The 27,823-nt window shown below is 41.1% G+C and overlaps 1 protein-coding gene across 2 annotated transcripts; it reads right to left on the minus strand.

The window, feature by feature from the left end:
• Positions 1-21,430: 21,430 nt before the first annotated feature.
• LOC104232479 (TORTIFOLIA1-like protein 3) lies at positions 21,431-26,246 on the minus strand. Of its 2 annotated transcripts, XM_009785703.2 has the most exons (5): positions 25,223-26,246; positions 24,738-24,846; positions 23,788-24,365; positions 22,534-22,981; positions 21,431-21,908 (listed from the first exon to the last, which is right to left on the minus strand). In XM_009785703.2, the coding sequence occupies exons 1-4, from the start codon at positions 26,024-26,026 to the stop codon at positions 22,547-22,549; spliced, it is 1,926 nt and encodes a 641-aa protein (XP_009784005.1). In that variant the 5' UTR covers positions 26,027-26,246; the 3' UTR covers positions 21,431-21,908; positions 22,534-22,546. The 2 variants fall into 2 exon arrangements, with proteins under 2 accessions (XP_009784005.1, XP_070016189.1); XM_070160088.1 differs by lacking the exon at positions 22,534-22,981.
• Positions 26,247-27,823: the final 1,577 nt, after the last annotated feature.

Raw genomic sequence — 27,823 nt, forward strand, 5'->3', positions numbered from 1 at the left:
GCAAAAGTATTGATGTCTTACCCGATTCAGCTCCTGTTGCGCCTCGTGGAAGAGACTTGACGCACCTACCTTATTCGTCTTTTCCTGGTCCTCCTCGGTCACCAGGAATTGGAGGTAGATGGATATGCCCACTGGAGAGGATAGAACCCAAGCATCCTCTAACACCATAAGAATGGTTTTTCTCTTGTGGTTGGGGTCCACGCTCGGTGTGGGAAACTACTTTACCAGTTTTGGGCTTGAACTCGGACCGCTTGTTTTCGAGGGGACGACCTTTTTTGGGATTTCTAGGTCGCCCAACCCAAAAGAATCTTCCAAAGTGACATGTCCATGCCATCAAAGAAGGAATGGAGACGGTCGTCCGCACCATGAACTCTTTTTCTTGACTTTTCCTTATCCGCTTGGACCTCTTCAAGCATGGACTCGGTATAGGAGGGCATCTCGACAATGTCTATCACACCAGTCGCCTACTTCAGAACAGAATTGGCTTCTCAGGAGGTCTTATCCCCCGTCTCCACTTCGGTCTCTCGAGTCGGAAGGGCATCGGCCTCATGGCTCCTTTCCTTGGTTACTGCCTGCTCCCTGGTAGGGGTCGATCCATGAGCAACAAGGATGTCATCTTCTTCAGCCTCATCCCTGAGCCGGTGAAGCGAGTCAGAGTTTGGTACCCGAGAATTAGTATTCTTCTTGGGCTTACGAACCTGGATGGCCACCCTCTTTTTTATCTTCTTTTCCTCTTATTCTCCTCCGCGGCAGCTCTGAGCTATCCTAAATTGGAGGGATCAATGGATAAGGATGCATCCTCGTCCCCATCCAGTGGCCTAAGTACGGTGCTCTTGGGCAAACCTGGAAGAAAAAAAAAAGTCAACATTATGTAAGTTTGGGGCGTTTTAATAGCTATTCAGGGGAAAGTCTTACTATGAGAATGGGCCTTCTATCTTCCCTTCGAAAGTTTACGCCATGCACGCTCAAAGTAGGAATTCTGCTTGCAAATTCCTTCGATCCACTCTTTGAGTCGAGGGACCGCATTGGGAACACGGACAACAGCTGCAAGACCATAAATACTGGTGATGAGAAAAGAAATAAAGGAGGGTTCACGCTTAAGGAAAGACAACACTTGCGAGATGGAATGGCACGAACTCGGAGGGGATCTGATCTTCAGTCTTTACCTGAACGAAACGCACCTGCCAACCTCGGTCTCAATCCTCGTCAATGCTCAAAAAGGGAGCCTTCTTGGCTCAGTGAACAAGCTTGATTAGTCCCCCACGAAAAATTCGGGGACTATATAGACAGAGTAGGTGGTCGAGGGTGAGTCGAGGGGATTCGTTGTTCTTCACAAAATAACGTAAGAGGTTCACAACCCTCTAAATGGACGGGTGGATTTTACTGAGGCACACCTCATATCTCTTACAAAAGGCCATGACACTAGGTCTACTGGGCCAAGCATGAAGGGTATGTGTAAACACTTAAATGCCCATCCACATGGGTAGTAATATCGTCCTCAGGACTAGGGAAAACCACGTCTTTGCCTTCCCATTTACAGTCCTCTCGAACTATGGAAAGGGTATATTCAGTAATGGAGCATATGTATCTCCATGCTCCTTTGCCTCGGTCTTTTTTTGCGGAGGCCTTCTCGACCCTAAAGTCATCTTCGATTGAATAGCCCCCGGGTATAAAGCTTTTCATAGGGGGCTTTGCAACAACCTCGGGAGCAGCCACCTAGGGAGCGGCCACCTCGACATCTGTGACTGGGTGGAAAGATGAAGGGGCAGCTTGCTGAGGAATTGATTTGGAAGCTTTAGCCATCATAATCTAGGAAGTATGAAGATTTGAAGGAAATATATGAAGATTTGAAGGAAAAGTATGAAGGTATGAAGAAACAAGTATGAAGGTTGAAGAAAAAGGTATGAAGGTTTGAAGGTAGGATTAAGATATGGGTAGAAATCTAAGAACAAGTATGCAGATTTGAAGATCAAAGAGGAAAATATGAAGATATGAAAATTGAGAAAAGTTGAGAGCCGTTAGAAAATTCGAAGGTAAAAGCTAAGGTCGGAAAGTGAAAGAGTTATAAAATGTCAAAGCTTTTATAGGGAAAAATGTAATCAATATGCGACGATTAACATTTGTTTACCGCGAAAATGGTAATTACTATTAGATTTGATTTCGTAGATCTAAAAATATGTGATCTATTTTTATGCTAGTTGTTAGACAATTGATTCTAAGTGAAAGACTGGAAAATAAGGTAGGAGCTTGTAGATAATGTAATAACCAAACCGAATGATCAGAAATCAGGGCTCGAGCTGACGTACACGGGGCCTCGAGGTCGAGTCGGATACCTTGCTAAAGGTAGTCGATGAAAGGTTAACAGTTATGATAAATTCAATGGCGGCTCTTTATGGCTAATAATAAGCAATAAATGAAGAACAATGAATAGAGCACAATAAATGTAGGTAGTGGAGTCAAGAGAAATTAAGTTAGAAAGCAAAGAGAATGTTTTTGTATATTCAATATTGAGTATCAGATCCCTACAAAATGACAAGGATCCCCTTTATATATGAGGGGGAATCCCAACATAGTACAAATGCATTTATTACAAAGATATGAGGCTGGTACAACCATTTAATGCCCTGATTCGGATCTGAACTAGCCCACTAGACTTTGTCAGCTCTAGCCTCTAGCTATGCACCTTGGGAACTTCCCACTTTTTCACCATAACCATTGATCTATATTGCCCCGCGGCCGGACGTCGATAGCCCCTCAGGTGTGAATCTCGACCATAGCATTGAGCCATAGCCTCGAGCCTCTAACAACATGCTTACGAGGCGTCGTAATGATAAAAAATTAGACCCTCTGATTTTACCGTTTACAGATAGTCCCCGCGTTTCTTAGGGTAAAAATGATAAGAAACAGCTTTAACACCGATCTCCTCGAGTCTCTTGTGACGACGTCATGTATATGACATCAGTTTTTGCGATAACTGAGATGTCCCATCAATACGTCTTTCCTAGGAGCATTCATTACACTGTCAATTTATTTTCTCAAAGTAATAATGCCGCCGCCAATCCGTCTCCCAAAAGTATTTATTGCGCCTGTTGATACATTTTCCAAAGAGTATTGATTGCGTCTGTTGGTTATGCTATCCTCCCTCTATAAATGGAGGCTTCTTGAACCAAAACATTGCTCATTCATTCTTTACCATTTTCCGACTCCTTTCTTCTCATCGTCCTCATCCAATTATATTTCTCATGTTTAAAGCCCATGTCCATAAGGTCATATGACAACGCTCTCGCCGGTTATGCTATGGCTCTTTCTCATATCTCTCTTCCTCCGAGCGGGGTTGCACCGGCTTGTTATTGTTGTTGTCGTCGTTGGCTCGAGACGATGAGATAGGGGTGCCGATTTCTTCCTACTCAGGAAGGTATTCGAACTTTACACCGCTGCTTAGGAGGATGTTCGGACTTTACACCACTGCTCACCTCCCTACTTTGACCTGGTGCGGCACTTCATCCCTTTTGCTTACCGTGGGGTGAAGCGGCATTACCGGCTACTAACTTGCATGGAACAATGTCCCAATAAGTGGACTCAAAGTAGTCGTTCAAGTAAGGCCTACGCTTGCCAAGTCTTCTATCAAGCTGTAATTCTCTCGGCCTGGTAAAAGCTTTTTCTCTTTGTTGGGCTACGGCTTTTTCTTCATCTTTTTCTACTTTTTCTACATTGTTCTCTTCTCTTTCCTCATCTTTAAGGACGCCATTGGGGAGGTCAAGATGAGGCCCCAAATAAATGATTCCTGAAGGCGTTGCTCTCGAGGATGTACCCCCGAGAGTTGATTAGACTTTTAGTTGTTGCTTTTGTTTCTTTGTTTCTGTGTAAGAACCCTTCGTAGGCTTTTGTAATCATGCGTAATGTTCTTTCGTGGGCTTTTTGTAATCATCTCTTTGTGAATACAAAGATGTTTTTTCAACTTGTCTCCGATTTATGCTATAATTCCCTTTATTCGCGTTTGTGAAGAATCTGAGTGCATTGCCTGGGTTGACTTGATTCAAACTTGGATCGTTTGGACCGACGACTTCGAATTGAGTGAAGGCGAGGCCTTGATTTTTAAAACCTAGGCCTTTTAGACCCTGTCGATAATCCTTGAGGGATAATTCGTTTGGGCTTCTATGAACAAAAATAGCCTTTAGGCTTCAGCATATAGTCCCCGGGCAAGAGTTCGTTCGAGCACGAAAGACCTGAAAACTTGTCTTGAACTGAGAGTAAAGATAGCCTCAAGGCATTATAGATAGACCCTAGATGAAGGTACGTCCGGATTCGGATAACCCCTAGGTTAAAGTAATCGAGAGAATGTTTAACTTGATACGAAGGCGAAAGGTAGCCCTAAGGCTTTATTGGTAGTTTTTGAGTGAAAGTTGGCTCTGGCTTAGGTAGCTCGAGGGCTGGAGGATCTAATAAATAACCCGCACTAGCTGTAGTAGAAATCCTCGGGGCAGGGTACTACCTCGAGTTCAAGCCCATGTGAGTAGGTTTTTAGAGCTTATCTTCTTTTTGACAGAGGTCCTCGAGATCGAGCACCATTTCGAGGCTTATAATGATATTAATGGCTTCTTAGAGCATATCCTCTTCTTGACAGAGGTCCTCGAGATCGGGTACCATCTCGAGGCTTGTAATGATGTTAATGAATCCTTGGAGCATATCCTCTTCTTGGCAGAGGTCCTCGAGATCGGGCACTATCTCAAGGCTTGTAATGATATTAATGGCTCCTTAGAGCATATCTTCCTCTTGACAGAGGTCCTCGAGATTAGGTACCATCTCGAGGCTTGTAATGATGTTAATGGCTCCTTGGAGCATATCCTCTTCTTGACAGAGGTCCTCAAGATCGGGTACCATCTCGAGACTTGTAATGATATTAATGGCTCCTTGGAGCATATCCTTTTCTTGATAGAGGTCCTCGAGATCGGGTACCATCTCGAGGCATGTTGATGCGGGGGTCTTTGATCCCCAAAATGTCATACGGCAGTGTTAATTGTGTGACATGGTAATGAAGCGACCGATGTGATTGCGCCGGTACGTCTTCCCAAAGCGATAATGGCTCAGTCAATATTTTTAACTAGCCTTCGAGGCAGGCGGATAGTCACCGCTTTCTCTCTCTCTCTCTCTCTCTATATATATATATATATATATATATATATATGGGTTTGTCTTCCCTCCTTTGAGGATTGAACTATTTTGAGTAGCTATCCTCCTTCGTAGAGTTCTTCTTTTCTGGTCAAAGGTACCTTGAGAAATGAGGGTTCTCTGACGCCAATTTCTTCTCCCGTCGAAGGTACTTCAAGGGATGTTCGAAGCTAGGGGCCGCATGCACCGAGTAATTGTATCCCAACCAGGGGCGATTCTACCGGGGTTGATGGAGCTAGACTAGTAGATGTGCGCTCAACTTTTGAGGAAGCTCGACAGTTCTACTCTGAGGTGAGTTTTGACCGATCGTATTAGTTTTATAGTTTTTGCAATCTTTACTCTTTTATCAGGTTTCCCCTTCATAGGCTTTTAACAAACTCAAGTCTGAGCTGTTTCACCGTGAGGAAAGGCTATGAAAAGCCCTAGATGGGGAGAAATCTTTCAGGCTTCTTCACGACGAAAGGGAAGACAAGTTGGCACACTTGCGGTATGAGGCGAGTCGAAGCCTGAACTACGAAAGCTACCTCGAGGAGCAGGAATTTTTGTTTCGAGGGAGTGTGTATTTCTTCTTTTATCTTCTGAGGCTAATGTTTTGTTTACTTCAGTTGTAGAAAAAGGCGGAGGGCCTGGAATGCCTTTGGAGAGAAGTTGGTCAAGCCAAGTGTGAGCGTGATGGGCTAAAGGCTTGGGTGGATGCCCAGGTTGAGGCTAAAAGGGATGCTTTGGCCAAGGCTTCCGCCCTCGAAGTACAACTTCGCAATGCTCATGAGAACGGCTTGGTCCAAACGGACATGATCACAAGGCTCGAGTCTTAGCTTCTGAAGATGAGGGCCAAAGTTGTGGATTCCCGGGCTGATGCCGGAGTGACCCAAACTAAGGCTGATAAGAGAGTGGTTGTCTATTTGAAGGATGTTGCCGATGCTTGTGTTGAGCTGAGGGGGGCTCTTGACCAGGATGGCAGAAGCAAGTAGTATGCTTGGTGTAGGTCTCGAAGGAAAACCCTCGAAGAGATGCACGCCAGGGACTTTAATCTCTCAGAAGGGATAAAACAGGCACAGGCGGACGAATATGACGCTAAGTTCCTTCTGTTCGATGCCGAAGGTGGTGAGAAAGAGACTAGCGGGCCATAGTACCCGAGGGGGACGTAGATTAGGCCTTTCTTTTCTTATTTTGTGTATAGTGCTTTCAAAGAACTTTGTAAATGAAGCTTGTATTCTTTCACATATATGTATAAAAGGAAGCCTCGCGATTTTATTTTTCATGCATTTCCCTTTGCCTTGATGTTTGTCAGTCGTTAGCCAAAAGAATTGGTCTTTGAGTTAAAAGGAATCCTTAGATTCATAGTATGGCCCTGGGGCTCATTAGGCTGGCCCGTAGACTCTTACGCGCGTGGTCGGTATGGCCTTTTAGTATAAGCTGGCATTTGAGCTCTTACGTTTTTGCTCTTAGGCATATTTAGTTAACTGTTTCAGGTTCGGTCTTTGAGTCGGGTTTCAACTCGAGCTCATTTTACCCTTAAGTTTTTGAATTTAAAGCTGGCCCTTAGGCTCTTACGTGTTTGGACGGTACGACTTTTTATATGGGCTGGCAGCAATGGCTCTTACGCATTGGGTCGATACGACCTCTAGTATGGGCTGGCAATAGTGGCTCTTACACATTGGGTCAGTACGACCTCTAGTATGGGCAGTGGCAGTGGCTCTTACGTATTGGGTCAGTACAACCTTTAGTAGGCTTTATTTTTCCCTCGTTAAGGACTTTTGAAATTGTGTTTGCCTGACTCTTCGATGGTTTGATAAAAACCTTGATTATGAGTCATTATATGGCGATGATCGAGCACCTCGGGAGGTTTGGCTCGGTGGCTGAGTATATCGAAGCCTATAGTTTGGAGCTGACATGATCGAAGCTTTTTTTTCCTATGTCGAGGGTAGCATGTTTAACCGGTTCTTTTCGAAGTACTTTCGAAGTAACTGAAGGCCTGTGATTTTATAGCGATGGTCGGGCGTCCCCGTGTTGCCTTAGTTTGGCTGGTACAACCTCGTGACCGTAGTCATTGTGTTTGGCCGGAGCCTTTCAGTCCCCGAGTGAAGTAGTTTGGCGTCTATATCGAGGTATGCCTTTTCATGGGTCTTACAAGTTCGATATATAGCCTTAACTTTAAGATTGGGATTATGCCTTTCGGAAGGTCTTACAAACTTTTACATGCCTTTGAGGTCTTACAGTTTTGGTTACTTGGTACAAGTATGGTTCATGCCTTGCTTGAGGTCTTACAGTTTTGGTTACTTGGTAAAAGTATGGTTCACGCCTTGCTTGAGGTCTTACAGTTTTGGTCACTTGGTACAAGTGTGGTTCATGCCTTGGTTGAGGTCTTATAGATATTGTTGTTGCTTTATATAGGTCTTACGAGACCGAGGCTGCCCACATGGGGTCTTATGGCCTCGGTTTTTTTTTGATAAGTCAATAGAGGCGTCAATTGGCGGTAGTCCCCAAGTCATCGAAAGTTTCTTGGCTCGGGAGCCATTACTTGTAAACTTGGTATTGCCTCATTGAGGGCTTACGAGTTTGGATTTTCCAACTCGGAAGTCATGTGGCCTTGAGTTTTTGACGCTAGTACCTGAGTGTTCGGGACGTTTTTTGGCTCTGGAGCCGTTTTGTAAACTTGATGTTGACTCATTGAGGGCTTACGAGTTTGAAGCTCCGACCCGAAGGCCATACGGCTTTGAGTTGTTGATGCTAGTCCCCGAGTGTTTGAGACGTTTTTGGCTCTGGAGCCGTTTTTGCAAAAATACCGAACTCATTTGAAACGCGAAATGCTTTGATGGAGGGGAGAGTATTCTTCGATTACTTGGTACAAGTATACACGTTTTTGCTATTTAAGGGCTCGGTTATTCTATACGGACATGGTTCATTCGACCGTTTGGCCCGGTACAACATTTTCCTATCGAGACCCCGCTCAGCATATCTTGGCTTCTCCGAGGAGGTGTCCTTCCGGGGGGATTCCCCCTAGTATTCGAGGTCGATTGAAAAGAAGCCTTGAATACTTGTTGAGTCTTTCTTAGGTGGCGTATATATGTTGTCTCGTTAAAAACCCTACCGGTAAAACCCTTCTTGGGATAAAAACCCGATCAAAGGAAAAGAGTGCAACGCATGCCCTTGAAACTTAAGGCCTTTGATATTTTAGCAGTAATAGCGTTGGAGTATTGATACATTCCAATTGCTTGGAAGCTGTTCACCTTCCATGGTATCGAGTTTGTAGGACCCTTTGCCAACTATCCCGAGGATACGGTACGGTCCTTCCCAGTTCTGACCTAGCTTTCCTTCATTAGGATTTAGGGTATTCAAGGTGACCTTCCTTAGGACTAAGTCCCCGATTCTAAAATGTCAGAGATTTGTTCTCCTGTTGTAGTATCTTTCGATCCTTTGTTTTTGTGCGGCTATTCGGACCAACGAGGCTTCTCGCTTTTCATCCAATAGTTCGAGAGCAATAGCCATGACCTCATTATTCGAGCTCTCAGTGGTGTGTCGGACTCTAGTGGTAGGTTCCCTGACCTCGACTGGTATCAAAGCCTCGGTGTCGTATACTAGGGAGAAAGGCGTTTCCCCCGTGCTTGATTTTGGAGTTATTCGATATGCCCAGAGTACTTCAGGTAATATTTCTCTCCATCTTCCCTTTGCACTTTCCAATTTCTTCTTTAAGTTTTGAATGTTGGTTTTGTTTGTAGACTTGGCTTGGCCATTTGCACTCGGGTGGTAGGACGTTGACTGGATCCTTTTGATCTTGTGATCTCACTTTGCTTCCGATGAATTACTTCCGGTGATCACACATTATCTCGGAAGGAATTTCGAATTGACATATGATATGATCCCAGATGAAATTAATGACTTCTTTTTCTCTTATTTTTTCGAAAGTCTGCGCTTCAACCCATTTCAAGAAGTAGTCAGTCATAAATAAAATAAATCAAGCTTTACCCGGCGCCGTTGGTAGAGGTTCGACGATGTCCATCCCCTATTTCATGAACACCCATGGTGACAATACTGAATGAAGTTGTTCACCAAGTTGGTGAATCATTGGGGCGAATCTTTGGTATTTGTCGCATTTGCGGACGAACTCTTTGGTGTCCTTCTCCATGTTGTCCCAATAGTATCCTGCCTTGATTATTTTTCGAATCAAGGAATCGACACCGGAATGATTCCTGTAGGTGCCCTCATGGATTTCTAGGAGCACATAGTCTGTGTTTCCCGGCCCCAGACATATTGCTAGAGGGACATCAAAAGTTCGTCTGTAAAGAGTTTTGCTTTCGTCAAGCGAGAATCGAGCTGCTTTGGTTTGCAGGGCCCTCGACTCTTTTGGGTCTGCGAGTAGCTTACCGCTCTCCAAATAATCGATATATTTATTTCGCCAATCCCATGTTAGGCTAGTAGAGTTGATCTTAGTGTGGCCTTCCTCGATTACTGATTTGGATAGTTGAACAACAGATCCGGAGAGTATATCATTTTCCTCGACAGACGATCCAGGTTTGTGAGCGCATTGGCTTTGCTATTCTCCTCTCGGGGTATGTGGACCAGGGTCCATTCTCTGAAGTGGTGCAATGTGATTTGAATTTTGTCAATGTATCTTTGCATTCTGTCTTCCCGAACCTCGAAGCTCACATTTACCTGATTTACCACCAGGAGGGAATCGCATTTTGCTTCAATGACCTCGGCTCCTAGGCCTTTGGCCAATTCCAGACCTGCAATCATAGCCTCATACTCGGCTTCATTGTTAGTTAACCTTAAGGTTTTTATAGATTGTCTAATCACGCCGCCCGTAGGTAGCTTTAGGACTATGCCGAGCCCGGACCCTTTTACGTTTGAGGCGCCGTTAGTGAATATGGTCCATATCCCGGAGGACGTACCAGTCTTTAGCAAAAGTTCTTTCTCGACCTCGGGTACAAGGGAGGGAGTGAAGTCGGCTACAAAGTGTGCCAAAATTTGCAACTTTATAGCCATCCTGGGCTGGTACTCGATATCATATCCTCCAAGTTCGATGGCCCATTTGGTCAGTCGGCCCGATAGTTCGGGTTTATGCAATATTCTTCGAAGGGGATATATTTTAAAACGCAAATATGATGGCATTGGAAGTAAGGTTTCAGTTTTCGATATGCACTTATTAATGCAAGAGCTAGTTTCTCTAGGTGTGGATACCTGATTTCGGCATCACCCAGGGTCCGACTTACATAATAAATAGGGAATTGCGTACCTTGTTCTTCTCGAACCAGTACACCACTTACTGCTATCTCGGATACGACTAGGTATAGATACAATGTCTCATCCTTTTTGGGGTGTGGAGCAAAGGCGGACTTGTCAGGTATTGCTTCAACTCCTCTAAAGCGCGTTGGCATTCCGAAGTCCATTCAAAGTTGTTTTTCTTTTTGAGCAAGGAGAAGAAATGGTGACTCCTGTCCGACGACCTTGATATGAACCAGCCCAAGGCTGCTATCCGCCCGGTCAGCCGCTGCACGGCCTTTACGTTATTCACCACCATAATTTCGTCGATGGCTTTGATTTTGTCGGGGTTGATCTCGATCCCCCTGTTTGATACCATAAAACCTAAGAATTTTCCTGATCCTACCCCAAAGACGCACTTCTTGGGGTTGAGTTTCATATTGTAACTTCTGAGGATGTCGAATGTTTCCTGCAAATGAATCAAATAGTCCTATGCGCACAGGGACTTAACTAGCATGTCATCAATATAAACTTCCATGTACTTGCCTATTTGATGTTCGAACATCATATTAATCAGGCGTTGGTACGTGCCCCCTACATATTTTAGCCCAAAGGGCATTACATTGTAACAGTACGTACCGTACTTCGTGATGAATGAAGTCTTTTCTCTATCCTCGGGGTTCATCTGAATTTGATTATACCCCGAATAGGTGTCGATAAAAGTGAGGGTTTCATGACCGGTCGTGGCATCGATCAAACGGTCGATGTTGGGTAGCGGGAATGAGTTCTTTAGGCACGCCCTATTTAGATCTTTATAATCTACGCACATTCTTAGTTTATTCCCCTTTTTGGGAACTATCACCACATTGGCCAACCATTTGGGATATTTTACTTCCCTAATTGACCCTGTCTTGTGGAGCTTCGTTTCCTCATCTTTGATGAATGCATGCTTTATCTCGGACTGGGGTCTCCTTTTTTGCTTTACCGGTTTATACCTGGGGTCGGCGCTTAGTCGATGGGTAGTCGATGGGACCAAGCAAAGCAATCGATGTTGTTAATAAGGAATTGAATGAGCTTTTTCCTGAGTTCAAGTGTTAACCCCGTCCCCAAGTATACCTTCCGATCTGGGAGATGCTCGACCAATACGGCTTGCTCCAGCTCTTCGGGGGCAATGAAGGTTCTGGGAGCGAGGAAATCCTCTTCATCGTCCTCATGGGTCTATTGGCTTTCCGACTCCTCCAAGGTGGAGTGTAAAAATTCGGTACCTCTTCATGGACCGCAAACATTTCCTTTGCTGCATGTTGTTATCTGTATATCATCTTAATTCCGTCATTTGTTGGAAACTTTATCATCTGATGAAGGGTTTATGGTATCGCCTTCATGTTATGTATCCATGGTCTACTGAGCAAGGCATTGTACCTTGTATCACCTTTAATGAAGTGGAACCTCGTATCTTGAACTGCATCTGATATGTTAACCGGGAGAGTGATTTCTCCTTCTGATGCTTCGCTGACCATATTGAAGTTGTTGAGGATTCGGGAGGTAGGTATGATCTGATCAAGCAATTCGAGTTGCTCTACCACCGTCGATCTAATTACATTGGCTGAGCTACCTGGATCCACGAGTACACGTTTAATTTGGATGTTATTTACTAGTGCGTCATTGTGTGGATGAGACAGAGTCTCGAAGTCTTCTTCGCTGAACGTGAGGATGTCTTCAGATGCTCGGCCCCGAGTTTGTCCTTGTGTTGCCGCAGAAACCTTTATCCGCTTGATTACAGGCCCCCGGGGACGTTGGTCCCCCCAATAATTATATGAATGGTGTGCTGAGGTTTTCCCATTTTGCTTCCCTTGTTTGCCTCTCTTTCTTCCCGGGTGGGGTTTTTCCGAGTGTCTTGTTGATTTTCTCGGCGTATACTCCTGTTGGTGTGGGAACTTATGCCAATGTGTTGAGTGTTGCGTGATATCACATCGACGGGAATTGGCTCTGGTGCAACCTCAGGGTTTTGTGGTGGTATACCATAACCAGGAACAGTTGTACCATACTCTCTATGGTCTTCGAGACCGTTGTTGTTATGTGCATTTACTGAGTTAAACATCATGACCTGAAATCAAAGATCTTGGACAAGGAAAAGTGTTAAAGATAACCTGCGTTATGTAGTAAACCAGCAAGAAAACAATCATTATTATTTTTAGCTCCACGGTGGGCGCCAAACTGTTTACTGCGAAAATGGTAATTACAATTAGATTTTATTTCGTGGTTCTAAAAATATGTGATCTATTTTTATGCTAGTTGTTAGGTAATTGATGCTACGTGAAAGAATGGAAAATAAGGTAGGAGCTTGTAGATAATGTAATAACCAAACCAAATGATCAGAAATCAGGGCCTCGAGCTGACATACACGGGGCCACGAGGTCGAGTCGGATGCCTTGCTAAAGGTAGTCGATGAAAGGTTAATATCTATGATAAATTCAATGGCGGCTCTTTATGGCCAATAATAAGCAATAAATGAAGAACAATGAATAGAACACAATAAATGTAGGTAGTCGAGTCAAGAGAATTTAAGTTAGAAAGCAGAGAGAATGTTCTTGTATATTCAATATTGAGTATCAGATCCCTACAAAATGACAAGGATCCCCTTTATATATGAGGGGGAATCCCAACATAGTACAAATATATTTATTACAAAGATATAGGGTTGGTACAGCCATTTAATGCCCTGATTCGGGTCTGAACTAGCCCACTAGACTTTGCCAGCTCTAGCCTCTAGCTATGCGCCTTGGGAACTTCCCACTTTTTCACCATAACAATCGATTTGTACTGCCCTAAGGTCAGACGTCGATAGCCCCTCGGGTGTGAATCTTGACCATAGCCTCGACCCTCTAACAACATGCTTACGAGGCGTCGTAATGATCGAAAGTTGGACCCTCCGATTTTACCATATACAACATTCGAAGGCGACCAACCGATAATCGACACATGTTCGAAGTCAGAACGATGCGATTGATGGGACGTTTTGGCTTATCCGCCATCCCGGTTGTAACGTACGAAGGAAGGAACTAGGGTTCATCAATCATTTCTCGTCGTTTCAGCAAATATACTCTTTGGAAAACGAGGGGACTATATGTAAAACTAGGGCTAATGCATACCCTAATTTCTCGGTGGGTCAAATGAAGCATGGATATGACTAAATGAGATCGGAATCGAAGCTGGGAACTTCTCATATCCAAACGACGTGCTCGCTACCAGGCCTGATAAGACAATACCTCCCCGAACCCAGAACTAGCTCTGATACCTCGGAAAGCATGGTAATAGTTGCACACAATTAACAGAGGGTCGCGATATACACGCCCCACCTGATGTCACGGCGCATATCTCGTACGACGTCGATAGCGGATTAGTATTTGGTAAGAAAGGAGGATTTTTACCTTTTTTAGAATTGTACTAGGGATGAAACGCCTCTCTATATAAAGGGGAAGCTTTTATTTCAATAGAACGTACTGTGACACGCATACCAAGGCAATACAAAATTATTTCTCTACTACTAAAAAGTCTTTGCTTTACTTTTGTTCTTTGTTCTTGATTGGCTTCGAGCCTAAGACCCAACATAGGGCAGAAACTGTGAGCACGTGATTTTTGTTTTTCGCGACAATCACTCAAAAAGAAACAAAATAATAGTAGTTTGGTCTTGCTGCACAATTTTTCAGATTTTACGTGGCATTTTCGGTATTTATTTGTGATCTTCCCCTTTTGTATTTTTATCAAAAACAAAATGTAAAATATGTGTCGTGTGTAAAAATATAAAGTGATGTTATTTTTTAAAATTGTGTGATTAATTGTTTGTTTAATGTTTTTATTAGTGTTGTTTAATTTAATTAAGAGATTAAAGAGGAAAAGGGATTTCGGATTGGGCCAGTCCAATAAGACAAGCCCAAACTAAATTATCCGGTCCAGTCCAGTTCGGCCCCAGGAGTATCCCAAACGTCGTCGTTTGGGTCGTGCTTGATCTGGGCCGTTGATCTCAGAATGATCAACGGCCAAGATCACATACCCCGTACCCACGAACAGATCCGACCCGTTCTACCCGAACCAACCGTTGACCCTTAGTAAGCTAAACGACACCGTTTCATTTAAACTTCCAGATCCAGGCCGTTGATCTCGATTGATCTAACGGCTGAGATCAAGCCATCCACCCCATATATAATCTTTCCACTCATACCCCACCCCCTATCCAAATACCCCTCCTTCGTCCTCATCCTTTCCAACAGACCCAAACCCCGGAACCCTAGCCGCCCCCATTTCCCCTCACTATTAATCCCGGCGGCATGGACGTCGGTGACCCCCACTTTAACACCATAGATACACCTCACCACCATTAGACCTTAATCTAAGTGTTCTCAGTTGAGAACACTTCGATTAAAGTCCGTTCAACCCCAATAAGGGTCTATTCAAACACGAGCTAAGGCTTTCTGATTTTTCAAGGCTTTAAGGTAAGTTTGTTTTTCTTTTTCTTTATTCAGTTCATGTGTTTGTTAAAGGTTTGTTCGTATGGCTAAACGTCTTGTTTAATTTGTGTTTTTGAATTTTTATCAACTGTTGTTGTCCACCTTGCCCGGACCTCTGTATTTGGCCAAGTTTCTCTCCATTTACTGATCATGCGTATATGTGTTGAGCTGTACAACCAATTGAACTTAAGTTTGACTGATTAATTGATTCCCCAGTACAACTTTTGCTTAGTCAGTACAATTTGAATCGTGTGTGATACTGTTAGATTTCTGATCATGGTTTTCGATTGTACATGTTATAATTAGTATAGTCGATTCGATACGCGTCGTCGAATAGTTTCAGCTGTTTGAATGATAACAATTTGATCTGTTTCTTGCTGAACATTGTTTGAATCAAATTGAGAATCGAGATAGCTACTTATAGTTGTTAATTTGAATCAGAAATCTAAAGATTTGGTTTGTAGTTGCAGTCTGAATGGGTGGCATGTGCACTTGTGCACAACATGTGCATAAAGGCCTTTTTAGAGTTTAAAATAACTTGACAACATATGCTGTCAGGTTATATTCTTGCTGCCCATGTCTGCTTTTAGTTTAATAAGCTGATTAAGAGGGCTGTCAGGGAATATCATGGGAAGGGTTTTACTTTAAATAGTGGAGTGGAAACTGGAAAGGGAGGAGGCCACATGGGAGGGGACCTGAATGTGTTTAACAGACTGTAAAGGGTTGGATGCTAGGCTATAAAATAGGAGAACTTCCATTAGTTGAGGGGACTGGAAATTTGGACTGATTTTGGAGACTGATTTTGTTTTAGAAAGCATAGATACAGAGAGAGATACCACATAATAGGCATATACAGACACATACACAAGAGAGAAAATCATACAGAAAAATCAGAAACTGTTTCTTCCTATTGTTGTTTGGATTTCATTTGTTGTCAACCTTTAAGCAGTATTGATTCTTCCAAGTCCCAACTGAGATCATTGTCTGTGTGTTGCATTAGTATTCCTGGATTTTGGTCTGTCTGGAGTTCTGCTTCTACTACACTGTTTGCTGCTGTCGTTTTGCTACTTTTCCATCGGATATAGTTGCATCTTGCACTGGGACTTGTTCTGCTGTTACCAGTTGTTACTGCTGCTGTTTCTGTTGCCATTGTTAATCTACTGACTTCTCTTCTTCTTCAATTGTAAGCACTTCCAGGTACACACTTCTGAAACCATGTTTGTTGAAAGCTTGAAGTTTGAAGCAGAAATAAAGAAATGAATGTTGTTTACTTCATAATACTTGTGTTCAAAATATAGCCATAGGTTGAATGGTAGTTGGCCTGTATTTGTTTAAGTTCGTTCCAACTGTAATTGCTCTGTATGAATTAACACACATCCTGATTGAGATGAACTATTAGATAGTATTGTTTGTTAGATCAGACGTATTTTCAATGTGTATAACCATTGGGTTTTGATTTAGTTATGATAGTATAACATAGAATCATGGCAAGCATCGGTATGTACTTTTGTCTAGACCTCTGAACTGTCAAATCTGTTATATTTGGTCCCATTTGATTTCAAGATAAATGTATCCCAAACAAATTCTCATGTGGTGTTACGTTAACAGGTTGGCCATGTACGCCAACTCTCTTGTTAGATTCCTTGTTTAGATATAGGTTCGATATGGGTTTCGATATAGATTCATTGTTTCGAAATAATGTGACAATTTTGAGGAAAACTAATTTAATAGGCATGATTTAGAGTAAGAGGTTTTGGCGTTTAGATCAAATAAATTCCCAAATGAGCATTAATAATTAAGGATAATCCCAGCACTAATAGTCGCGGACGAGTATTCGTTTGTTCACATAATCATGGGGAGTTAATTTAGCTATAGGATGATTAATCATGTTTGATATATTATTTCATCGTCTTCGATTTGGTTCATAATTCCTAGTAATGTTCCTTTCAATAAATGCGCGTCTCAATCTAGCATTTAATATGGTACGCCTCTTTTAAGCTTGTAACGATTTAGGATCTTTTCTCATTTATTTTTAGAAAACAAAAGAAAAATGTAGTCGTGCTAAGATTATCCTTTTAAAAAAAAACGAGACGAGCCTCGCCAAATAAAAATGCAAATTGCGGGGCCCTCAATAATTAACCATAATAAATACTTAGAATTCGGGATGGACTGCTTAGTGAATTCCACTGCCCTCCCCGAAGACAATAACGCGTTAGATTCTTTAGGCGCGACTTAATCAAATCACATTCTTAAATTCGGGTGCGCATTTATGTGACCCAATTTCAAATCTCAACGGAGTCGAAATGTGTTAACAACTACGGGTGCATTGATTGTGACGTGGTTCGAGATACATTTTCACGACGTTGCAATTCTATAAAAATAAATGATAATAATAAAAGCGGTTAAAACTTAATAAAAGCACATAAGTCACAACATGTATTTAAATCAGATATTTAGCCATTATAACAATTTAAGCGACCGTGCTAGAACCACGGGATTCGAGGGTGCCTAACACCTTCCCTCGGGTCAACAGAATTCCTTACTTAGAATTTCTGGTTCGCAGACTTCATTTGGAAAAGTCGAAAATTTCCTCGATTTGGGATTCAAGATAAACCGGTGACTTGGGACACCAAAAGCCAAACTTTTCCCAAGTGGCGACTCTGAATTAAATAAATAATCCCATTTCGAATATTGTCACTTAAATTGGAAAAACTCCCCTCGCGCATTTTTACCCTTCGGGGCGGGCGCGCAAAAAGGAGGTGTGACAGAAACTATCGCCCAATCCAAGTTCAAGCTAGGCTATGACGTTACAGCTGGTTTGATTATTCATTGTGTCTTTAACTAATTCATCTAAAATTTTGATTATTTGTATTGAATCAATCCACATATCTTTAAAACCGCGTATCCATTTTAAGGGTAAACAGAGGTGTTCCATGAAATTTACCATGTGCCCGATGAAGTTCCTCAGTCGAATTTGTGTGGTAAAATGGTTTTATCTCAAGGCTGGGATGTGTTCAATGAAATTCTTCAGTCAAATTTGTGTGGTAGTTACAAAAATAATCTGATTGTTGAATATAAATATGGTATTTCATGGAATTCAATGACAGAAAGATGTGTGCAAACTAGTAGTTTTGATGAAGAATTGAACTTGCTTAGGCAGATACTAATTGTTAATGTCGATCCTTTGAAAGTTTAGTAATTCTGCATGCATTTGGTCAGTTAATAACACTACTTATGAGAAAACAACACTCTACATATGTAGGTAGAACAGAATTTGATTGCATCATACGTATAGCTAGCTCACTAGTTGATAGTGATTCTCTAGTGAACAAGGAATCAATGAGAATATCATTGGTGTATCTTCAAATTTTTCTGACGGCTAGTTATTCACTATTCCCATTTAATCCATGGGGAATCAAACTAGAAGAGGGGAGTCTATCTGATAGTTTAAGTGATCTTGGAGAAAATAGTCACAGTGAATTTGAACCATTTAGCAGAAAAAGATTATGGAAACGACATAGTTATGATGATGATTGGGAAGAAGACACTAATGAGGAGTTGAAGTTGCTTCTAGAATTTGAACCTTGTAAGAAGGCTCCTCATGGTCACAGGGATGGTTCACTTAATAAAAGAAATGAGCTCAAGAATGTGCCAATTTCTGTAGGGCCAAAATTGCAAGAAGCTTTTTAGCCAGGCGTGACTCTGCAGTTGCTTGGAAAAAGACATTTTCTATGTTACAGTATGCTTGGCAAAGTAACTACAATGGAGCATGATGGATATTCTCGCCTAGAGATTGATTTTCATGACACAAGATGTGATCCTCGAGTCCCTGCAATCATTGATTATTTTGGTTTCACAATGAAGAAGTAAGAGCAGATGCAATAGAAATTGGTTGGATAGCTGCCATAACAAGTTGTAATTTTCTTAACAAGTTCGCTGAGGGTGACATGCAACAGTTTGGAGATACATCTACTCTTTCCGATTTACTAGTTTTCCTCTCCTCACATGGCAAGGCAACATGGTTTTGGAGCCTGAAGTAGTATTGGATCGGAGGACAATGCTCATAGACAATCAACAAATCACTCAAGTTTTGATTAAATGGTTCAATTGTCTACTTGAAGATAGCACTTGGGTGAAGTTAACTCTTTTCAGCAGCAATTTCTTGATTTGTTCTTGAGGTCAAGGACTTTTAACTTGGGGGTATTTGTTATGTGCCAGTTAATAGGAGAGGGTATACTTGTCGATGCATGTAAATAAGGAGGTCATATTAGTCAGTGGCGGATAAGAATTAGTTACATTATTAGTTAATGTAAGCTGACTATTTTTTTTAACTCCAAGTCACGATTTTATTACCATTGCAATGCAAAAGATACAATTTGAAGAAGGAGGGTATAGCCTGGCCTTCTATATAGATTGAGAATTTGACACAGCAAATTCATACAATAAGTACAGAATTGGTGGGATTATCTCCGCACCAACATGCCAATTGGTAATAAAGTTGAGAACTCATGGTGGTTCATACACTATGGTACTTGGTCTTCTCTTCTTGAGTCGGAATGCTGGAATTTTCCATCTATCTACATTTAGTAGCCCTTTGACTTGCCACGGCAATGTATCAAAATAAGTGAAAATATACACTTCCTCTCATTGATGACTTAGAGAAGTCATCTTGTCCGCAACTTGATTTGCTTCTCTAAAATAATGTCTAATGATTAGACCCTTTTGTTCAACCAGTGTTTTTACCTCCATAACAACACTGTTGATTCTCCATGGTGTGGACCATATGCCTTGAATGCAGTTGTGAAGTAGCAAGGAATCAGTTTCACCAATAATCAGTCCATATCCTTGTTGAACACAACATTTTAGGCCAAAAAGAAGGGCCTCTGCTTCTGCTAAGTTACTTGTTCCTTGACCCATTAGTATAGCATAAGCCATAAGCATTTTACCACCATTGTCTCTAACCACCCCGCCACCTCCACAATTCCCATTAACACAACTACCATCACTGTTTAACTTAACAAAGAGCAAGGGTGGTTTAAGCCACTTGACCTCAGTTATGCACCTTTCAACCAGAGAGTAGTCAAAGAATTTACATATATCTTCCCAATTATTGTTAATAGTTAGCTTCCCAAAATGAGAGTTAACTAATTGGGCAATGTTAAAAGTGATAAGGCATTTGGATCTTGCCACCGATGGCCTCTCCATTTCATATTTGCTACAACACCTTGACCTCCACAGCTCCCATACAACAATAGGAGGCATAATCTGGAAAACAAAAGCAGCAACAGAGTTTTTGGACTTATGATTCCAACAGTTAGCAAACAGAGTTCTTAAGGGGATGTTCATGTGAGCTATTCCAACCACTCCAGCAAAAATTGCCCACACTTGTTGTGCAAAATGTCCCTGACAAAATAAGTGTTCACACGTTTCCTCGCCTGGGATCATTCCGGGTGAAGGGCAGCAACAACATTTAGAGGCTACGGAAATCCCAAACCTCGTGATCCTTTCAGTTGAGGAAATCCCAAACCTAAGCTGGCTAATTAGTTGAGTTGTTAGCTGGGCAGTTTGAATGAGGTTAGAGGATTAATAGATATAAAAAGGGGATACTATTGTAATAGGGGATTCATTGTGATTTGATATTGAAATTGATTTTCTCCCCCTCTATCTCTATTATGGTCTTGTTATCGACTCTGTTGGCCAGTCCACCGTAAATCTGTTCAGGGACTACTCCTGCTCTTGGCCCTTTAGGATTTTCTAGCTATCTTTTTCCTTTGAGTTGTAACAATGTATTTGTTATGCGTCGGTTAATAGGATAGGGTATACTTGTCTTTGCATGTAAATAAGGAGATCATATTAGTCATTGGCTAATAAGAATTAGTTACATAATTAGTGAATGTGAGCCGATTGATTAATTGTGTTGTTAGCTGAGCAGTTAGAAGGAGGTTAGAGGATTAAGAGATATAGATAGAGGATATTATTGTAATAGTGGATTCATTCTCGGCCCCTTAGGATTCTCTATCTTTTTCATTTGAGTTGTAACAATGTATTTGTAGGTGCCAGTTGATAGGAGAGGCTATACTCGTCTTTGCATGTAAATAAGGAGGTCATATTTGTATTGATTGATAAGAATTAGTTACATAGTTAATATGAGCTGACTAAATTGTTGAGCTGTTAGCTGAGCAATTAGGAGGAAGTTAGAGGATTAAGAGACAACATTGTAATAAGATATTAAAATTGATTCCCCCCCCCCCCTGTCTCTATTATGTTCTTGTTATTGGCTTTGTCGGCAATGCCGACTAGTCCACCGTAAATTTGTTCGGGGACCATTCCTGCTCTTGGCCCCTTAGGATTTTCTATCTTTTCCGTTTGAGTTGTAACATTCACCTCACCAACCCCCTCCCCCCCTCCCCACCAAACACACACAAAAAAAAAAAAAAATTAAACCACAGACAAAAAAAAAACACAACACACTCTTATGCTTTGTAGCTTTACTGTATTCATTACGGCGGTCCACGAGATCCCCGAAAGTTGGTAGGTAGAAAAAAGATAACAACTACACCATGAAACACGCATTCATCATTATAGAAAACATGGGGTATCACTTACATATTCTGACATCATCATATTGTATAATGATAATGCATAGAGAAAATCGTAGCAAAAGCTATTACTGAACAGATAACTTCCTATTATATACACTATACAGAGACATCTTGTCCTTTTAAACCCGAAATACACTGTTACAGCTTCCTGTCTCTCAAATATTCTTCTTCCTCTAGCGTGAAATATCAAAGAAATTAAGTTACAAACACTAATTCTACCCGAAGTCTTGGTAGAATGACCAGAAGTGGATGCAATACCTTGGCCAAGCTTTTCTGAATGTACTATTCCTTCGCCAAATATGTAAAGGCATAATTACTGTAGTAGCTCTATTAGAAAACTACTTCCTGCTTCACTCTTTTGTCCTACCATATGCTCAAGGTCCAAACTAATTTGAGAATTGAACCGAGTCTTCATTCCAATCCACACAGCCTGGAAAACAGAGTAACCATAGAAAAAGTTAAGCGCTTCAGCATTCCTCTACTCAAAAATGTTGTGGAAAAATTATTTTTAAAAAAATTGAATCACGATTTCACAATTTCGTATATTCTCTTTAGATGAAAAGATAATTGCATAAAAAGAAAAGATAAGGTGCCAAGTTAGAACTATGTAATGCACATGTAAAGTACATATTCTTAAGAATGACCATCTTTTCATGACACCAATTACCAACTGATGTCCTCTATATGCATTAGTTATAGGATACTCTATTCGAGCCCTCTCACAGACCTCTTACGATCACACAAAAAGGCAATTGGAAAAAGTAGGAGTCCAAACTTAGTTCTTGTAAGTGTTGAGGAAAGGAAGATTCCTATTTGGTCAAGCTCTTTTTTTTTCTGTATGGGCATTCAAGCCGTTCATTCCAAGAAAAAGCATGTTATGCTTCGAGAAGGATATCCAATACCAGGACCGAAAATACATTCTGCTGTCAAATAATAGAATGATATCCCTAATTGATTTAGGCAACCCATACCAAGTGCAGAGTTTAATGTGCTCTACTGAACTTTGCAGGTTAACAGAATGTAACAGGGGTTGAGATGAAATATTCATAAATCACCTGCAATAAATTCTCATACACCATTACGGAAATTGTTTGAAACTCCACTTGACGAAGGTTCAGAGATTCCCTGAGCTTCACGATGCATTTTTGCTAATGGATTGACAATAAATCCATGATTACTGCAAAGCCAAGATCTCCCACGTTCCAAATTAAATCTTTCTCCATCTCCATGCTCACCAGCTTTGCTGCTTACAGCACCTGCTGATGAGGTTTCACCATGAGCAAAAGATCGTGAGGTAGAACTCCGACCTCCTGTTCTCTTCCAAAGTTTTGAACTCAAGAATTCTGCACCTGGTAGCTTGCAACACATGGCTGCAGAATCAGTCCTTGACTTCCTTCCGGTGGACATAGCAAAGTCAAATGAGATCTCATCTAATGCCAGCTCTAGACCTTGAACTCGTGTCACTAAAGAATGCATGCCGCTCTCTGAACTCCCAATAAATCTCTAGGTACAAACAAGACAAAGAAAAACTTTTGAGAAATTAAAAGTGATCACGAGGAAGGCATCAATGTTTTGAGTATTCCTATAAGCTGATAGCCTAAAATCCTCAAAACATGAGGAGTCAAAATTGAAGAGGGAAGAGCTTATCCAAGAAAAAAACTCAAAAGCTTGCACAAGAAAATGTTTTGGTCCAAAGGAAATCCCAAATAACCAATTAAACTTTAGGCAACAAAACTAGGAGGTTAATTTGTTGGTATCTTCAGACTGACTCCGCCAGATTAATCATTGTGTAAGAGTTAGCAACTTCAATTCCACGAAGAATAAATTCTATTATCTTCTTATGTTTTTTCAATGTGTTCTTGAGAAGGAAGGAAATACTTTCTCTGTTTCACTTTGTTTGGCATTGTTTGACTTGCCCCAAAGTTTAATAAAGAAATGAAGACTTTTGAAACTTGTAGTCTTAAATATGTCATAACATTTGTGTAGTTATACAACTTTTGAAACTTGTGATCTTAAACATGCCATAACATTTGTGTGGCTATAAAAGCTTCTTATTAAGGAGATACAAAAATGTGTTATTCTTTTAAGAATAGTCTAATAGACTAATAAAGTAACAGCGCAAACAAAGTGGAAGGAGGGAATACAATTCTGATATTAAGCCTAAGTTAAAGGTAAATTAGTGCATAAAAGACTAGTTGAAAATCAAAATCTAATGCATATATATTAACCATGCATATTAACTTATCATGACCAATTTACGATTACATCCAAAGTCAGCAGGGGAGTATTCTCGGCCATTAGCAAATTACCTGGAGAAGCTCAAACAAACTGGACTGCTGGTTTTCAATTTGCACAAGTTGTTTCCGGATCTGAGAGAGATCTTTGCATTCACATTCTTTTGGGTTCCTATAGAGATCCCCAGTTTCATTACTTACAATAACAGTAGATTTTGATATCTCATTAAGATATGGAACCACACGCGATCCAGCTCTCAATGCACCAGGCTTTCTTTCACCAGAGATCTTACTGAAAAGGGTTCGTCGGACTTCTAGTTTTGTTTGTTGTTCCATCTCCTCATCTTTGTCTGCCAGTCTCCCCTCTTTGTTTTTAGTTTCATTCTCAGAAGTCCTGGTCCCAGGAGTACCAAGAGGAGCAGAAATTTCAACTTTCCATTCAGATGGCTTCTTGCGATCAAGCTTGCGGAAGATTGCTGGGGTTGATTTCTTTTCAGAAGTGTTCGAAAGACGACCTTTTAAGGCTGTACGAGCAGAAGAACAATCAGTAGAAGCTGTCTTATGAGCCTGCTTTTTTCTAACACTAGGCGCACCAGAGCTCATGGTATAGGAGGTCTTCATGCTAGGTGGATAACCCCCATCACTAGCATTTTCTGTTTCCAGGAGAAAACATGAGAAGCCTATTTAGTTTCACTAGAATAAATAAGAAAGTAGATAAGCAATATGAGAAACTTCACAAAAAGGAGGACGATGACTTAGATAAGCAACACAAATGTTAAGTAACAAGGAAATAAAATGTGAAGTAAATAATTTCACCTAGAATAACTAGAAAGTGATACGTGTTATATTTAGAAAACCTCTAGCTTTAGAGATCATTTTATTTGCCTTAAAAATACACTATTTATCCAAACGGAGTGGAAACCATGGAGTATTCATATAGCCACCCATCCTTTAGCATTAAGGCGTAGGTAATTGATTTTTTAAATTGAGATTAAGAAGACGGAAGCAGATAAAATATTAGATACCTTTAGATGATGAATTTGACTGGGGTAGAGGAGACTCATCATCAGACAAATCAGGGATTCCTTTCCACACCTCCAACATTTGGTTCATTGTTTCCCTCACAGCCTTCACCTAAACAATTAGTCAATAGATCTTACAATCATCAACAAAATTATACTCGTAGAAATATATCCTCAGCTTCTGAGAGGGGCTTCTACAAGTATCCAGTAACAGTATGTAATATATTAGTATCCGGCAGGGGTATAACATATTTACTTTTGCAGAACTTGCATAAATTCCCATATAATTACCATCTTAGTGTGTTTTGAAGAATTTGCACAAGTTATGGGTACACACGACACACTCCTTAACAGGAGTGGTCAACATAAATGAACTAAAATGAAGGATCCATAAAATAATCAAACTTCAATCAAATAAAAGAGAACTCGAATCGAATTAGCAAGAACTAAAACAAAAGACAGGAATTTGAGTTTAATTGAAAATAAACCTTATCGAATCTTTTAGCCTCGAATGTCTTAAGGCAAGAAGCTTTGAATTCCGAGAGTGAGTCTCTCTCAACTACGGCGAGTCTGAGCAAAGCCTCTACACTAGCTTTCCTAGCAGCCCAATCCTCACTACTCATAAATTCCACCAAATACGGCACCAAATTCCTCATTGTCTGCTGATTAGAAGCTCCTCCTACTCCAATCACACTACCGATCAACGTAAGCGCTGCCGCCTTCGCTTTAAAGCTCCCACACTTGAGAAGCTTCTCGAACCTCGGCAACAGCTTCCTCAAGCAGACAACATCCGGCTCCGGCGACGCCTCGATTGCCGCTGATAAACATAATGCTGCCGCGATCTGAGCGTTCATCTCCTGCTCCGTGAACAGCGCTTCGAGGAAGGGTTTGATAATTGAGGAAAACGGAGGTTGTGTGAGGTTTGAGGAGATGGAAGTGCATGCGGTGACGCAGGCGGTGCGGACGGCGGAGTCAGGGTCACGGAGGCGGCGGACGACAGCGGAGAGGAGTTTGGAGAGGTGAGGTGAGAGAGTGTTGCGGTGCTGCTCGGACAGAAGGGAGATGAGACGGAGGCATTGTTTTCGGACAGGAGATTTGTCGGCGGAATCGACTGCGGAGATGGAGGAGAGGAAAGGAGGAACTGTTTCTGATGAGAGGGTCTTAGCAATGGATTCGAGTTCGGCGGCCGCCGCAGAGTGAGTGTTGCGGTCGGAAAGTTTGTGGAGGCACGTGAGGACACGGTGCTTTAAGTCGCGTGTTGGGTTTTGGTTCCGCTTCATGGCTACTGGCATTTTTGAAAAAATGAAACCAAAATTTGTTCGGATTATTGACTATTTTATGTAATAAAGTTTATTGCTGTTGTAGGAGGTGGCGCAGGTGGTAGTTCTGGCGGCATTGCCACCACTGGCGTGATACTGCTACAGAGACTTTTCTCTTCTTTCCTCTTTTTTAAAGAAAGAAGAAAACTGTATGGGAGAAAGGAGAAGAAGAAAAAGAGAACTGTAATGAGGAAGTTATGGAAAAGCAGTTGCGGCTTTGTTAGTTCACTTCATCTGTTACCGCGTATTGAATGGTGATATGGTGCCGTCTAAGAGCAGGGACCGCGCCATTTCACTGTTTCTACATTCATTATGTTTCCCTTCCTGGACATCCGATTTTATAAAACGAAACAGTACTATTTCCGTTCCAATATTTGTAGATACTTATAAAACTTTTAAAATTTATGATTTTATATTTATTATAATTATAATTATAATTATAATTATAATATTTGTGAGGTAATAAAAGCTTTAAATTTAGAATAAAATAAAATATCAAAAGTTAAATTATTTTTAAATATAAAAATATGTCATTCTTTTAACTGTTTAACCATAAAATAATTTTTGTGGTCAAATTAAGTATTGAAATAAATTGGGTTTCTAATAACCAATTTTACTTCACTTTTTCGAATATAGAAGAATAAGAAATAATAGAGACTAAATATTCAATGAGTAAAGGAAATGAAATCTTATTGATAGTTGCGGTTGTAAGCACGTGATTTTTGCCCTATATGAGAATTACTCCCAAAAAATTCAAAATAAAACAATTTTCCTTTTGTGTGCAATTTTGAGAATTTCGTGGCATTTTTGGATAATTATTTGTATTTGTCCATGCATGTTTATTTGTTAAATTAATAAAAATACAAAAATATGTCGCATTTGCATTTAGGATTTAATTCTACAATTAGGAGCAATTAAGTTTGTTTTTACAAGAACAAAAAAATCATAAAAATATTGTACGTTGCATTTTTAGCATTTAATGTCCAAATTGTGTAATTTTATCGTAATTGCTATTTAATTGTGTGTTAATTGTTATTGATAATTAATTTGCACTTTTATAAATTAATTTAGTTCTATATGATAATTTAGGATTTTTAGAATTTAGTTTTAGTTTAAGAAAAAATAAAAGAAGAAAAAGAAGCAATAAAAGAGGAAGAAAATCGGATTGGGCCACCTTTTAATTTAAATCAACTAGGCCCAAACCAAATAACCTCCACCGGGTCAACCCGACCCGGTCCGCCCCATAACCCAAACGAGTTACTCCCCTCTAACCATTTTTTCTTCATTTTTTCCCAGACCCTAAAACATCTGCACCCCCCCCCTCTCTTTTTCTCCTTCTCTAAACCAACCCCAAGCTCTCATGGCTGCCCCTTCTCCTCCATCCTCACGTCCAAACAGACCCCTCCAGTAGCTGGAAAAACCAGACGACCACCACTCCCTCCCCACATCTCCATCTTCAACCAAGAACCTTAGAACCCCAAACAGCCACGACTGCCACCTATCGTCTTCTCCACCCTCATTCACCAAGAGAGCCCGCAGCTCTTCTTCTTCATAAAACACCCAACAAAGAACACTAGAGAACCCTAGGGTCAGCAGCCATTTCCATCAGAAGAGAAGTGTCACCTTCTTCATAAACACAACCCCTAGAGAAGCACCTAGCCCACCCACCAGCGAGCCAACCTCCATTCCGCCGCTGCTGCCTTCACTATGCCTCCACACGCAGCAGCGCTCTTCACCACCAAACTCGCCTAAACCAACGTCCCACTCCTC

The sequence above is a fragment of the Nicotiana sylvestris genome, chromosome 10, assembly GCF_000393655.2.
Source record: "Nicotiana sylvestris chromosome 10, ASM39365v2, whole genome shotgun sequence".
In the NCBI taxonomy this organism is placed as follows: domain Eukaryota; kingdom Viridiplantae; phylum Streptophyta; class Magnoliopsida; order Solanales; family Solanaceae; genus Nicotiana; species Nicotiana sylvestris.